General features: G+C 42.2%; 1 protein-coding gene across 1 annotated transcript in view; it reads right to left on the bottom strand.

The window, feature by feature from the left end:
- The window catches only part of SAPCD2 (suppressor APC domain containing 2), a 90822-nt gene that overhangs the window by 44659 nt on the left and 32454 nt on the right, over positions 1–13709 (bottom strand). The window contains exon 2 of the mRNA XM_078642047.1: positions 12208–12341. Coding sequence (XP_078498173.1) covers positions 12208–12341 — 134 coding nt within the window. The remainder of the gene's footprint in view (positions 1–12207; positions 12342–13709) is intronic.

Genomic DNA, 13709 nt, shown 5'->3' with positions numbered 1-13709 from the left:
GCATGTAATGACCAGAGGGGGGGGGGGGCACATGTAATGACCAGGGGGGGGGCACATGTAATGACATGGGGGGGGCGCATGTAATGACCAGGGGGGGCCGCATGTAATGACCAGGGGGGGCCGCATGTAATGACCAGGGGGGGCCGCATGTAATGACCAGGGGGGGCCGCATGTAATGACCAGGGGGGGGCCGCATGTAATGACCAGGGGGGGGCCGCATGTAATGACCAGGGGGGGGCCGCATGTAATGACCAGGGGGGGGCCGCATGTAATGACCAGGGGGGGCCGCATGTAATGACCAGGGGGGGGCCGCATGTAATGACCAGGGGGGGCCGCATGTAATGACCAGGGGGGGCCGCATGTGATGACCAGGGGGGGGGGGGGGCGCATGTAATGACCAGGGGGGGGGCGCATGTAATGACCAGGGGGGGGGCCGCATGTAATGACCAGGGGGGGGGCCGCATGTAATGACCAGGGGGGGGGCCGCATGTAATGACCAGGGGGGGGCCGCATGTAATGACCAGGGGGGGGCCGCATGTAATGACCAGGGGGGGGCCGCATGTAATGACCAGGGGGAGGCCCCATGTAATGACCAGGGTGGGCCCCATGTAATGACCAGGGTGGGCCCCATGTAATGACCAGGGGGGGGGCCGTATGTAATAACCAGTGGGGGGGGGGGAGCATGTAATAACCAGGGGGGGACGCATGTAATAACCAGGAGGGTACGCATGTAATAACCAGGAGGGTACGCATGTAATAACCAGGGGGGCTGTACTTTGAGTATCACTGGACTGAAGTAAGGTGAAGACCATTTCCCCCTCCGAAAAAGGGGCAGAAGGAAAGGAGACTAGTCCGTCTCTTACCCTACTCTCCTTTTTTCGCTGACTGAAGCAGCCAGGCAAAATATTTTACCAATTTAACTACTAAATATTCAAGGCAGGCTGAGAGTTCCAATTTTGCGGGACTAAATAGAGTAAGAAAACCCACATTTACCCGCCAAACAATTTCGCTTGCGACGTAGGCTATATAAATGACCAATGTATTTCTTAGGACACGCGACTATAAAGAACAGGCTCGCTGGCAGTTTCAGCGTTTTCCAATGCAATAGCATTGTGCAGGAAACTTTGAGGTCAAAACTAAGCACTTAAAATTTTTTTTTTTAAAAAGCTTTAGAGCAGTGTAAGCAGCAGCAATTATGGCTTTCCCACAGCTAAACATAAACATATGCAACAATAACCAAGTAGGAGCATTTTAAAACTGATTACTGTAGGACAAGTTTTACTCTTATGTTAGCATCTTACACAACAAACCAAACAAATGAAGTAAAGCTAACCGTCCGTGCCAATGACAGGTGAGCACTGTGCAGACACTTGTGACAAGACAACTAAGAGAACTAATTGACTACTGCGGTAAAAGTAACGCATTAACCAAGAAAGTGATACAACTTTATAAACTTGTCTGGAAGTCGAAAATTGAGATTTTGTTGTTTTGGTGATTTACTTACTCAAATCAGTATTTTGATTAAAATTTCCATCAGGAGTTTCATACCCTGTAACCAACAAGGGATTTAAAGAATCCTGCTACATCAGTATGGATTTAACTTATCCATTTACGTCATTCCCCACTAAAACACCTGTTTCACCCCCCTACCCTACGAATGAAGACAGGCAACATACCCATACGAAGAACTGCAGGGCTGAAAGACTGCACACGCCAGCATGCAGGGGGACGAAGAGGATGCTATAGACAGCACGCACACCCATGGAGGCTGCTGGATAACAGGCAGAGGGTAGTCTCAACTCTACCAGCCGGGCTCAGATGGTTCCCATGGAAACCCTCAATATATGCAATGAATGGACAAGCCCAGCACCCCAATGAATGCGCCAGACCTCCTCAACCGTGCTCATAAGAAGAGACTGGGCGGCTGGAGGGATTCAATGGCTGGGGAATGGCTTCTAAAGGGGGCAATGTGGGGAGGGGGCACTACATTGTCTACACTGAAGAACAGACATTCAGCAAAATCTATTACACTTATAATGGCCTACATTCCTTTCCTGACTGAGGATTGGAGACAGCCCACGTCTCCACGACGTTACAACAACAGTCATACTTCATGTTTGAGAACTTGAACCGTGATACAACACCACCACCATTACAGTGGTGGTACTTCTACTTGAAAGCCACAAACAGTATGCTGGTAATTTGAGAATTTTTGGAGAGCGGATCCTGATCTTCACAAATCACAGAAGCTAAATTAAAAGGTTTATCACAAACACACTATCCTAAACTCTTATCCTTTGCACACGTTTTAAATTATTAATCGGAAAATGCTTTTCCAAAAATCACTAGGACCTACACACTAGACTATCTATTTTTTCGTTTCATAAGTTTTTTCATTTATGGTAAAAAGTAGACGACAGTAAGTATTGGAGAGTGCAATACAAAGTTTCAACGGGAGTTCCATAAGAAAAGCAATCCTTACGTAGACGTAGGTTGGTTATTTTGTTGTTGTATTGTAATTGGATTGTAGTGTCTTGAGAAAAACAGAATAAAGGATAGGTGAAAGTGAAGAGTGAGGAAGGAGACAGCGGTTAAGATGAAGAAAGAGGGAAGATAAAGGAAACTAGAAAAAAGTGGGAGGGAGGGGCAGGATAGATGGGAAGAGGTGAATTCCGACAACACCGTGATACAAGTAGCTCAACACTACCAAAGTCAAGTGGCATCCTCCACAACACCTCTGCATCTGAAAGGGGAATTAGCCTGGTACGTACAGAGCATCATTACACCCAAAAGGACATCTTTTACCAAAGTGAAGGTCACACAAGGTTAACCCAATCGGAGTTTTAATGACTTGAAATCTAAGAAGACAGGTGGGTAAGTGTTGTATAGTGTATTCTAATCTCCCTATCTGTCATCTATCTTCTCATGCATTACAGCTTGCCTGTATTTAGAATGTTATAGATGTCATAGAATGCTTACTAGAGATGAGCCTTCACTTGATGATGGAAGGCTGAGCATCCAGGAGGACAGCTCCTGGTGGGGCTAACTATATTACTTATTTAACCATTTAACTACCATCTTGGTTCATCTATATCACCTGTAACTTCAGCTACAATAAATGATAACTTGGAACTACACCTTGACTCCATGAAGATTATTACATTATTACAGTAAGTTTACATGGATTGATGCAATTGTTGGTGCATGGGTTAACCATAGATGTTCAGATTTTCAACCAGGTCCAAAGGGCAATGTTCTTCATTACTTTGTAGGTGACAGGCCAAGTCACAAAGAGAATTCTGGACTTGGTATGAGTGATGTGTTCAGATCTCAGTCCTCTGAATCAGCAGGGAGAATGCTAGTTGCACAGTAAAGGTGGCATTGAACATTTTAGTAAGCAGGGTGCTTCTATCATTCATGTTGGAAAGGGTCAGGCTTTTAACTTAGTCTGAAGAATGCGCCAGGGAAAAGCCGTTTTTGATTCTGCATAAGAGTGTTAGCTGGTAACTTGACTTGGTGTCTTCTTATCAAAACGGGCTTTGAAGGCGAAATCGTGGTTCATGCTGAACCTCTGTGATTTTGTCATGTGGTTGAGCTGCTGAGTTAAGTGGTCCAGCTTTAGGTTTGAACAGACATGGGGCTTAGCCTGTCTGGTGCTGTGGGCAAGAGGACTGAACTCCGTTTTGGTTGTACTAACCTTGAGATAGCACTTAATATTCATGTTTGCTGAGGTCATTTTTTTTTAATTTTTTTTTTAGATGAACATGGACTTGATTGAGAACACTTTCAGGTCACCATACTGGTGAATCTATTATCCATGACAAGTAAAGAAGACTCCAAGGCCATCCATGTGCAGGCTGAATATACAGGGAACATTTACTGACCATCACAAAATAGTAGTAGCCATTGGAATCTAGAAGTGCCCGTGTAGAATGATATGGTGCAGAACGAGGGGAAATGAAGCATTAATGAATTTTAAGCGTTTCAACTGGATGCTATTCAGGGCTTGGCAATGCATGTCAAAAGCAGCCAAAAGGTCACAAAATGCCAGGAGACCAGAGCAAGGAAAGTGGATGGAAACACAAGGTTAGGTGGGGAGTTCGCTGCATAATTCGGAAAGTATTTGTCTCAGTGCTGCAGGATGGGCCAATGCCAAATGTTTGTTTCTACAATTAAGTTTTGTATTATCTTCAGATGAACAATAGCTCTAGGTTTCTGTGGTAGGGTAGGCTGGCTTTAGCGGGAAACGCTCTCCAACTTGAAGGGTAATTGGGGACATCATGTCGTGCAAGGAACGCTGCTCAGATGGAAATATCCCCGGCATGGTAAAAAGGTGAGTACACCTGCGTGAGTGCATGAGCAACTGGTACCCCAATTTTGTTTAGCTCCGTTACCACGCTAAATTATTGTGTGCTTTTAGGCCTGTCCCTCTTAATGTGAGGCCCAGAAACTGTTTGGTGACCAGGAGGGGTACACAAAGGGCACCAGGTAAGTCACAAAGTAGTCAGGACACAATACAGGATTCTGTGAATCATAAGTGTGGTCAGATCTTTTTACCCGCGTCAAGGAGTCACTAACTACTCTAAATGCAAGTTCCACTGTTCTGTGAGCCTCAGACCTTCCCCTGACATACTGTTTGCATTTCGAGCACGTATCTGTAGTGAGTGTGTAGCACATGAACAGTTGTAGGACTGTGTCACAACAGCAAGAACGGTCACCAGTGGATCTATTTTGGATGTCCCCTCGGTTTAACGTAGCAGAAGATGAAGGTTGGATACAGCTTCCCCAGGCAGTTGGATTGTTTTGACTGAGTGCCTGTGGTTGGACGGAGGAGATCCAGACACATAAGTGAGAGCTGCCCTTAGAAATTCAATGAAAGCCTTGCTAGCAAACAGCTGCTGATGATTTCTTCCAGACACAGCCATTTGGTAAATGGTAGATTTAGTGGGTGGGAGGCAAACTCGGAAAGGCGACTGCAGTTTCTGTTGTTCAATAGTTGGAATAGTCAAACTGGGTATATCTGAGGAACACCCAGAATGGCATTTAAAAGAGAACCACAACAAACTGATCCTGAAACCTTAGACAGTGGATCCACATCCCCTGGCTGGAAAAGGTGTAGAAAAATGGGATTCAACCCAACTCAATCTGTGCCAGTTCCAAGATCTTCATTACCAAGGAAGGGAATGCTTTGCAGAGTACTCTAAGGACTGCTGTGTTGCTAGGGCGGGTGCATGCCTAACAGCCAATTACCCAGAGGTAAGGGGACATGACATAAAATTTGCACTTTCTGCAGGAGCTGCTGATGGCTAGACCTCAGATGCCTTCCGGTGGAGACAATGCATAAGTGTGACTGGCTCTCTAGGAGGAACGGTCCAGGAGAAAAGTCCAGCATATTCCTTGTGTGAGAAACAACCAGGAGAAACTGTAAGGGAGTAAAGTCAGGTGCAACCCATGTGTGAAGGGGCCTCCAGGTCTACAAGTGGATATTGCTAAGAATTGCACCAAGACCCTTAACTGCAAACCATTGCAGTGTTTTCAGAGTCCTGCCGTGTGCCCATAAAACTGGTGCCGTTGATGTCAGGATGTGCGATTCTTCAGCACAGCCGCTGCAGAGGCCCTGATCGGCCAGATACTGCTAGTGTCAGACACCCATCCCTGGACAACTGGCCCAGAGGCTACATCTGCTCAGTGAAGCGTCCCATTTGCATCCAGCCTGGAAGGACACTACTGCCAAAGAAGAATGAGCTGTTTTAGCCTGAAGCTCGGACTCCATCCAGCTGCCAAGTTCAGAGCGGGACTGCTGAACACATCCTTCCCACACCACCAGAGCTGCAACTGCAGTAGCAGGCGAAATCCCAACAGTTTAGGCACAAGCAAAACAAACATGGAACAAACAGAACTAAATCTTGGAGTTCTGTGGAGCTTTTTATCATAATAGAAGGAGGATACCTGCGATGAACAAAGGTCCCGGAGCACCACAGCAGCACCTTTTCAGAAGTCGGGGGAGGTGTTGAAGCCAAAGGAAGTCCTAAATCGCTGATAGTTTACATTAAAGACATTGGTAGTGCAAGTTGCTACATTGAAACACCATACTTTCCACTATGGAGGTACAACGGTAGAGCCCAGGGGTGGACAATGACCGTGCACTAGGGTTTCTTTGCGGCAATGGACAGGTTTGGATTGAATTTCTGAACTGGCACAATCACCACAGCTCTGATGTGTCACAGGAAGACTGCTACAAAACACTGCATTTTCCACTGGTGCAGTGCCAGTAAAGCATGCAAGCTGACCACCTAGCTTCAAAGTCAAACTAAGGGCAGTTTCAGAAAACACCCTACTGGTTTCCATACCACGAGCCATTCCAAATTAGCAGCAATCCAAGTTATACCCCAAACCACTGAATCCCACTCCCTACCCTGCAAATCACGCTTGTAAGATGAAAATATAGAATCTTGCCTTCTGCCCTACCGAAGCAGTCTATGGCTTCACTCAGTCTGCCATTCGAGACTCAAGGCTAGACACAAAGGCTCTTTTCACTGCAATTTATGTACTGGGGATGATATATTTATTAAATGGACCGGCAATAATGCACATTTATTCAACACTTGAATGACAACACACAATTTATGGTTTACAAATCAGGTGAACAACAAAAGATTGAAATCTTAGATGTGGTACTGTACACGGATGGCAAGAGAATCTGTTCACCTATGTTAGGAAACCCACAGCTTTTAACTATCTTACATGCTACAAATTCACACCCTAATACACAGATTAATGCGATTCCTCTGGGGAAAATATCACGATTGAGATGTAACTGTGGTGATGACGAGATCTTTCTGCAGGAATTTAAATTACTTGTAGATCGCTTTATGCAGAGGGGATATTCGGACAAATCCGTGTTCCAAGCTAGGAGCAAAATTATGACCAAACCACAACATTCTCTCTTGAGAGACAAAAGAATAAATAAATAAACAAAACAAACTGACACTAATCACCAACTAGAGCATGACATTATCACGGTGCTTAACCGACACCGACATCTTTTAACACTAGATCCTGTACTGTTCAAATTCATTGCACAAAAACCCATTATACTTAGTAGGGGCATCACTCTGCACAATATTCTATGTCCCAGTTTCATCCCGCCCATTACACAACCACATGGGAGAACATGCCTACCCGAAAAACCTAAAGGTTACTATATGTAACTTGCGCTTGGACGCCTCCAGGCAGCTATCCGCGCTTTATAAAACGCATTTTCATTTCATATGTGCATGCAATGCAATGTCTGCCAACTTGCTGCTGACAAAACCAGGTGTTTCCAATATAATACATCTAGCAAACATTATATACAACAGTTCATAAATTGCCACAGCAAATTAGTGGTTTACTGTATTGTATGCCAATGCAGCCTCATTTATGTGGGCAGTACTACACACTACAACCTAGCTCACTCTACTCCAGAACTTATTAACATCAAGTTCAATGGAATAGCTCATGCTAAATGCAATCCAAAAGGCGGTGATAGGACACTTATACTTAGAAGATTGGAGACCAAGTGGATAACCAACCTACGGGCAGTCAATCAGGGCCTGAATGTGGACAGGAACTGCATGTGTTCCTCACCAATTAACAATGTTCTGGGAATTCTGAGAACTATATGCTTTGTTCTTCTAGATACGCATGTATAATTTTTTTTGCATATTTAGATCTTTTTGCGATGAACAGACTTTCACAGATATGGACTTCCCAACTTGCAGTCAGCATCTTTCTTTATTTTGTATATTAACTATCTTTGTTTATCTTTTATGAATACATTTACTTTGTAAACTTATGACGGGACCTACAACCCTATATGTAGTTATTTTATGTTGCTACATCAAATGTGATATACTAATGTTTTTACTTAAGACACAATAACAATCAGCCTTATCAAGCATGAAGATGTACAGATGTGAACCTGAACATATCTGGTCTTCTCTTTCCATTCTCTACTCTCCCACTTCCAAACAACTGAATACTTTCAATTATACCTTGGGATTTCCTTCGCTTTTCTCTTGCATCTTCTATATAGATGTTTGACTTATCATTAAACACTGACATTGCATCGCAATCCCCCTCTCTTGTAATATATAGACAACTTTAGTCCAACCTAGGAGCATTTTTTCTACCACATTAAGGCTGCAACTCAATGTTTTCTTGCACTATGTTCACCAGAGTGACTCTACACTTGGATACACCTCCAATTTTTAAGTGGCGATTCTCATTTTGCTATTATGGAATATGCCGAATGGAGCCACTCCTGGCATCTCAGATACAATCACAAATGATTTATATACGTTCTTTTTTAATACATTACAATATGACATAACATAAAGACGCTTCTCTTCACACTCTAATATGGCTGCCAACCTAACTACGTTCTTAGGGACTCTGCTTCATGTAGTTCCTTTCCTTTTAAAATAAGTCTACATTCGTCTTGGTCCACCAAATAGAAGGATTGCAAATAGCTGCTCTGCTCTCACAATAGAGGGGAACAGAATCACACGTAGGTAATTGATTTGCAATGGAAACTTTCTTATCGTAACAGGTCACTGCACATTTATGGGCATCTCCTGAGTCCTATGTTCTTTAGAAAACAGATGCTACTCAACCTCATCTTTGTTTGGGAACCCGTGTTCTCTAGGGGGCACTGCAAAACATGAGTTTCCTGTTTTTAAACCACGAATGGTGGGCATATGCAGTTTTAATATATCCTTTGTCTCAACGGGGGATGTGCCTTCAGATGTGGGACATGATACTGGAGTATATATATATCATTTTTTCCCCACTAACCACAGGCAATATTGTGTAAATGTGTGCTGGTACACTAATATTTATTCATATGCTACCCATGTACCGTCTTACATTTATGAGGTTTTTCATACAAAGACCGTCAAATGAGTTAAAAAGATCTCTCACTTTTTGATATCTCTAGATTTAGGTAAGACCCGTGTGAAAATACTTTTTTTCTAATTGGCTGATTCCTTAAACTTCTATAACATTCAACAAGGATATTTCCATTCACACTTATTTTTATTTATGTTTTATTTTCTAGTTGACCTATCTTCATTTTATTACGCTGCAGTGACAGCATTTTTGGGTCTTTAAACTTCATCACCCTATTGAGAAGCTCTTTTTCTTTCTTTTATACGTTTCAGCGTCAGCATTTTTGGAATTTTTGAAAACCTGTTATCACGTTGTTGGGAAGCTTTTCTACATTACAGCAGCATGCCGCCTTCTTATCTCATAACTATGTACACATTTCTCTCATAACAGGTAGTTTCTCCTACAACTATTTAAGACTAGTGATTAATCACTACTCACTGATAATGTTTGAACAGCCTAGTGACTGACTTCTTTTAAATATTTGAGTAGCCGCCACGGATGCTTTCATGTAAGTTTGTACTCTTAGCAACAGTCCAACAATATTCTTTTTCATTTCCTTTACTTATTTGAAAACTTTATTTTCCAATCTGCATTCTTTTACCAGTGCCATGTGTTGCGTCATTACAAGGTGTGAATATACCAATTTAAAGGCGATGCTTCAGATACTCACCAACTGGGCCTACAACTTGGATTAATGACCTTCGTTTCTATACTTTTGAGGTTTGTCTTGTTGAATAGCTTTAAATTATTTTAAGACCTCATTTTCACAGCGGTTCACAATACTTGTTCATGGTGTAACTTCACTGGTTCTATGCCATAATAATAGTGTCTGGTTCACGGCGTTATATCACTGGTTCTACACCTTAGATAGCTTTTGATTTTCCTAAAGACCACTTCAAATTCTCTTTTTTACTTACACTATCAGATGTCAAGTTGAGGATTACACTACAACACATTCCCTCCTTCCCTTCCTTTTTACACTACACGGGTAGCGGATCCAGTCGCTAACATTATATTGAACTGTGAATCTGATTACGTGATTCTTTCATCATCTTGCTTGTTCCTTTTTCTTCATTCCATTTTTTTACTTTATACTCTTCTCCTTTTTTATACTTTTTCCAAAAAGTATATTATTTTCATTTGTAATTTCTTTTTGTAACATTTCACATTCTTAAGTCAATGTGTGACGAAACACATGATGGCTGTTTTTAAAGAAAATACATTTATTAACTTGTGAACGTACTAAAGACCAGAAGTTCCCATGCAGACAATCAATTATATTTATTTATTTATTTATTTATTTATAACTTTGTTTTGGGAAAAACAAGTCCTTAACGTTTGGACCGCATACTAATTTATGACAATGTTGGGAATGCTTGTTTTTTTTTTTTTTTTTGCAATAACATTTGTATACATTCTGTTTCTTAGGATCCAGTGTGCAAGTCAACTCTTGGATAGTAGGGTGTGTATAACCTGATAGCATCAGATCTCTGTACAAAAAGTAACATTTTGCTACACCATACTATACCCATGACAAACCTAGGTCTTCCTATATGAAGTGCAAAAGACATAGAAGCTCCAGGAATGGCTAGAGGCCACCAAAGCCTATGACACCACTCTTGACGAACAAAGAGCAGACATTATAAAGGGTACATTAAGCAGAAAGAACAAGATTGGCCTGACCCTTTTGTTAGTACTCTCAGTGCCAGAACCTCTGTCAGGCCAGCTGGAATATCTACCATGCTAGCCACCATCTCAGTCCTACCCACAAGAGAAAACAGGATAAGAGACTTTGGAAATGTTGGGTTTGGGGTATCCAAGAAGTGTAGAACTGATCTCTGACAAGACACCAGAGTACTATGGGGAGACCAGCAATGTAAACCAGACTGAGAAGTCATGCACGGTTGGCCTTGCACTACCACAGCACTCACACAGAACCCTGCAATGTCACAGAAGAGGGTGGGTTTCTGGCTCAACTCCAGAGTCTTAAAGAGGGAGTACAATGAAGGAAGGTAGAAGGCTCTTCCCTCACTGGGATGCTCTGGGTCAATAAGACCATTCAAAGCCAGCGAGTTGGCTGTGAGATACAGAATTCTGCTTTATACTAGGTGGTGGGTGGATCGGCTCAAGCTCCTTCAAAACATCAACTCATTTTTTCTCGGGGCTCACTTACCCCTTTTCTCTTTTACATAGAGCTGCACAGCTGGACCAAATGCAGCGGATACATGAACATCACTGTTCATATGGACATTGAAAACTGGCTGAATGGGCAGCTGTATCCCGCCATGTTGTTTCTATTTCACGTTTCCACTGATTTTCCCATTGATGCAACAGCCTAGACCTGAAAATGATATACCTTGAACCTAGTTCACTTCATCTTAAGACAAAAAGGTACATCAAGTGCATTTAACTTTTCAAAATCTCATGGCATTTCACGTACAATACGAATACAGAGAAAAGTGAGCCCCTGCAGAACATTTACTTCACTTTTTTCATCCATTCCTGGTTCTCAGGTTAAGCACAGACTACATAAATTGATTCCAGTGATATTCAATGTTAGCAAGTTTTTAACCAAAATGTCCTGAAAATCTGGTATGATCTGGCCCTCCTAGACCTGTGCTTCAATTCCCTGCATTTGCAGTGGATATCGTACACCAAAGTGGTTATAAATAATGAAATCAAATGCAATTGTGTTTTTTGCTCCCTGCCACCTGCTTCACAGCATAACCCCCCTCCAGTCTGACCCAGAAATATATGGACAGCTTAAACCCAGATAGACCTTTACAATAATGAGGAAAAATTGATAGGTAAACACAGAGACTACATGTAGTGACTACAAGAGCAGTAGTTTAAAAATAAAATAAAACCAGCCATCTTGAAAGAATTAAATTGGCACAGTTGTGTCCACAAAGATTAATCCCAAATGAATCTTTGGACAAATTAAGCACGTCTCTTGTAAAGGAATCTACGTGGCAACGCAAGGAGCTAGGAGTAAGTGGAAATAACAGGATGCTGGAGCACATGACATCCTCTGCCAAGAATGGAAAAAGGAAGAGAGATATATTTAGTGGTGAAGATATATAGTTTATGGCCACCTTAATACTAAGTGAAAGGCAGACACAATCAAGAGTCATAGTACAACATACTAGACAGCAGATCATGGACACCCTCGTGTAGACATGTGGATGAGCACCCAGAGCACACAAAACTAGTGCAGACCTTGTGACTAGCATTTGACAGCACAAATCCGCTATTTCAGTTTAAGGGTCTGCTTACCATGCCATAATCGACCCCGTTGGTGATCGTGTGGCGTCGGTGATCTGCACGATCCCTTGGATGCCGCTGAGATTCCCTCAACCCGGCACCTGTGCTATCACTCTGAGAGCGCACCATGGCATTAGCATCCACACCTGCATAAGGAGCGAAGAAAAAGGTAACAAAGTATTAACAAACCAACACAATAGGTACTTGCAAGCAATATCTACACGAACTATAAACAATTGAAAGAGGCAACAGAGTACCTATGTTTCTACCTTACTCAGTCTTACTCAGTCTTACTTTACAGATGACATTGTCAAAAATGTGCTCTTCATTTTTTTTTTTTATCAATTTTTCAAAGACATCTTTAAGACCACTTTCAACCGAACTGACCTTTGATTTGTAATTTCACTATCTATTTTTGTTTGCAGAATACCCAGATTCAACTCATTTTTGTTTACTGAATTCTCGGGTTGTTTCCAAGCTGAACCAGGTTTTCATTATTGATACCCAGAACGTTTGTGGTCATCCTCCATCTTACAAAGCTCAAGATTGCAGTGGCATATTTTTGGAAATGGTTTTTATAAGTGATCAAGAAGCACTGGCATACTGGGATACCCCCGCCAATTGGGTTTATGTAACTGAACAAATTACACAGGGGTGTAAGCCATGTTCAACAAGGAGAACGCTAAGCAATTGCTATATTTGTACATGCCAACTCTAATATCAACTAGCTACACATGGTGCTTATAAGAAAGAAGAAACACAGAACGCTATAGCTGGAAACAGACAATGTCAGAAACCATTTGTAAATTAGTTCATAATCATTAGAGTCCACCTCTCTGCTACTACGGGAGATTTTAAAGTCACAAGACCAGCAGCAGTGCTTAACCGAGGGTAGTAAAAGATTGTGATTCCGACATGTTATTCGGTCAACCTCGAACAGGTTCAAGAATACAAACAGTGTATTTCAGGGATGTGACAATTACCACAGGGAAGATCTCAGACATGCTATGGTAGACTAGTTTCAGATCCAACCTCCACAGAAGTGGTGAGGTCTTGCAATCCAGTAACAACCTGGAATACTCACCATGCATTACAGATCTCGGAAAAAAGGCTAGTGAGCATTTGGGACAGAGTTACAAAGTTTCAGTAAAGACGGCATGCATACACGGCAGACCTCCCTAAAAACATTTGGTTTTAAGATAAGTTGGAGGTTCACCCAATTAGTTTCTCCTGCCCTCCCACATGAAGGCAGACCTGCAGCAGGGGTTATTATGTACCTTCCGTAAGGCAACAAAGATGATCGCTTATGTCCGCATAAGGGTATTTGCTATCAAAGTCAGTAGTTAAGATTTTTAATAAGATCCTGCCAATGAGATATATGTTCAACAGAATAGACGGAGTACGAAATTAAATATACCTCGGATCCACCCAACAAAGGCTCTTCATGGAATACGTTCTGGTTGGTTGCATTTAAATGTTCTAAAAAGGCTGACTCTACTAAACTCATCTTATGC

This window comes from Lissotriton helveticus, chromosome 5_1 (genome assembly GCF_964261635.1).
Source record: "Lissotriton helveticus chromosome 5_1, aLisHel1.1, whole genome shotgun sequence".
Lineage (NCBI taxonomy): Eukaryota > Metazoa > Chordata > Amphibia > Caudata > Salamandridae > Lissotriton > Lissotriton helveticus.
The sequence above is the reverse complement of the archived record's forward strand: the minus strand, read 5'-3'. Positions and strand labels throughout refer to the sequence as shown.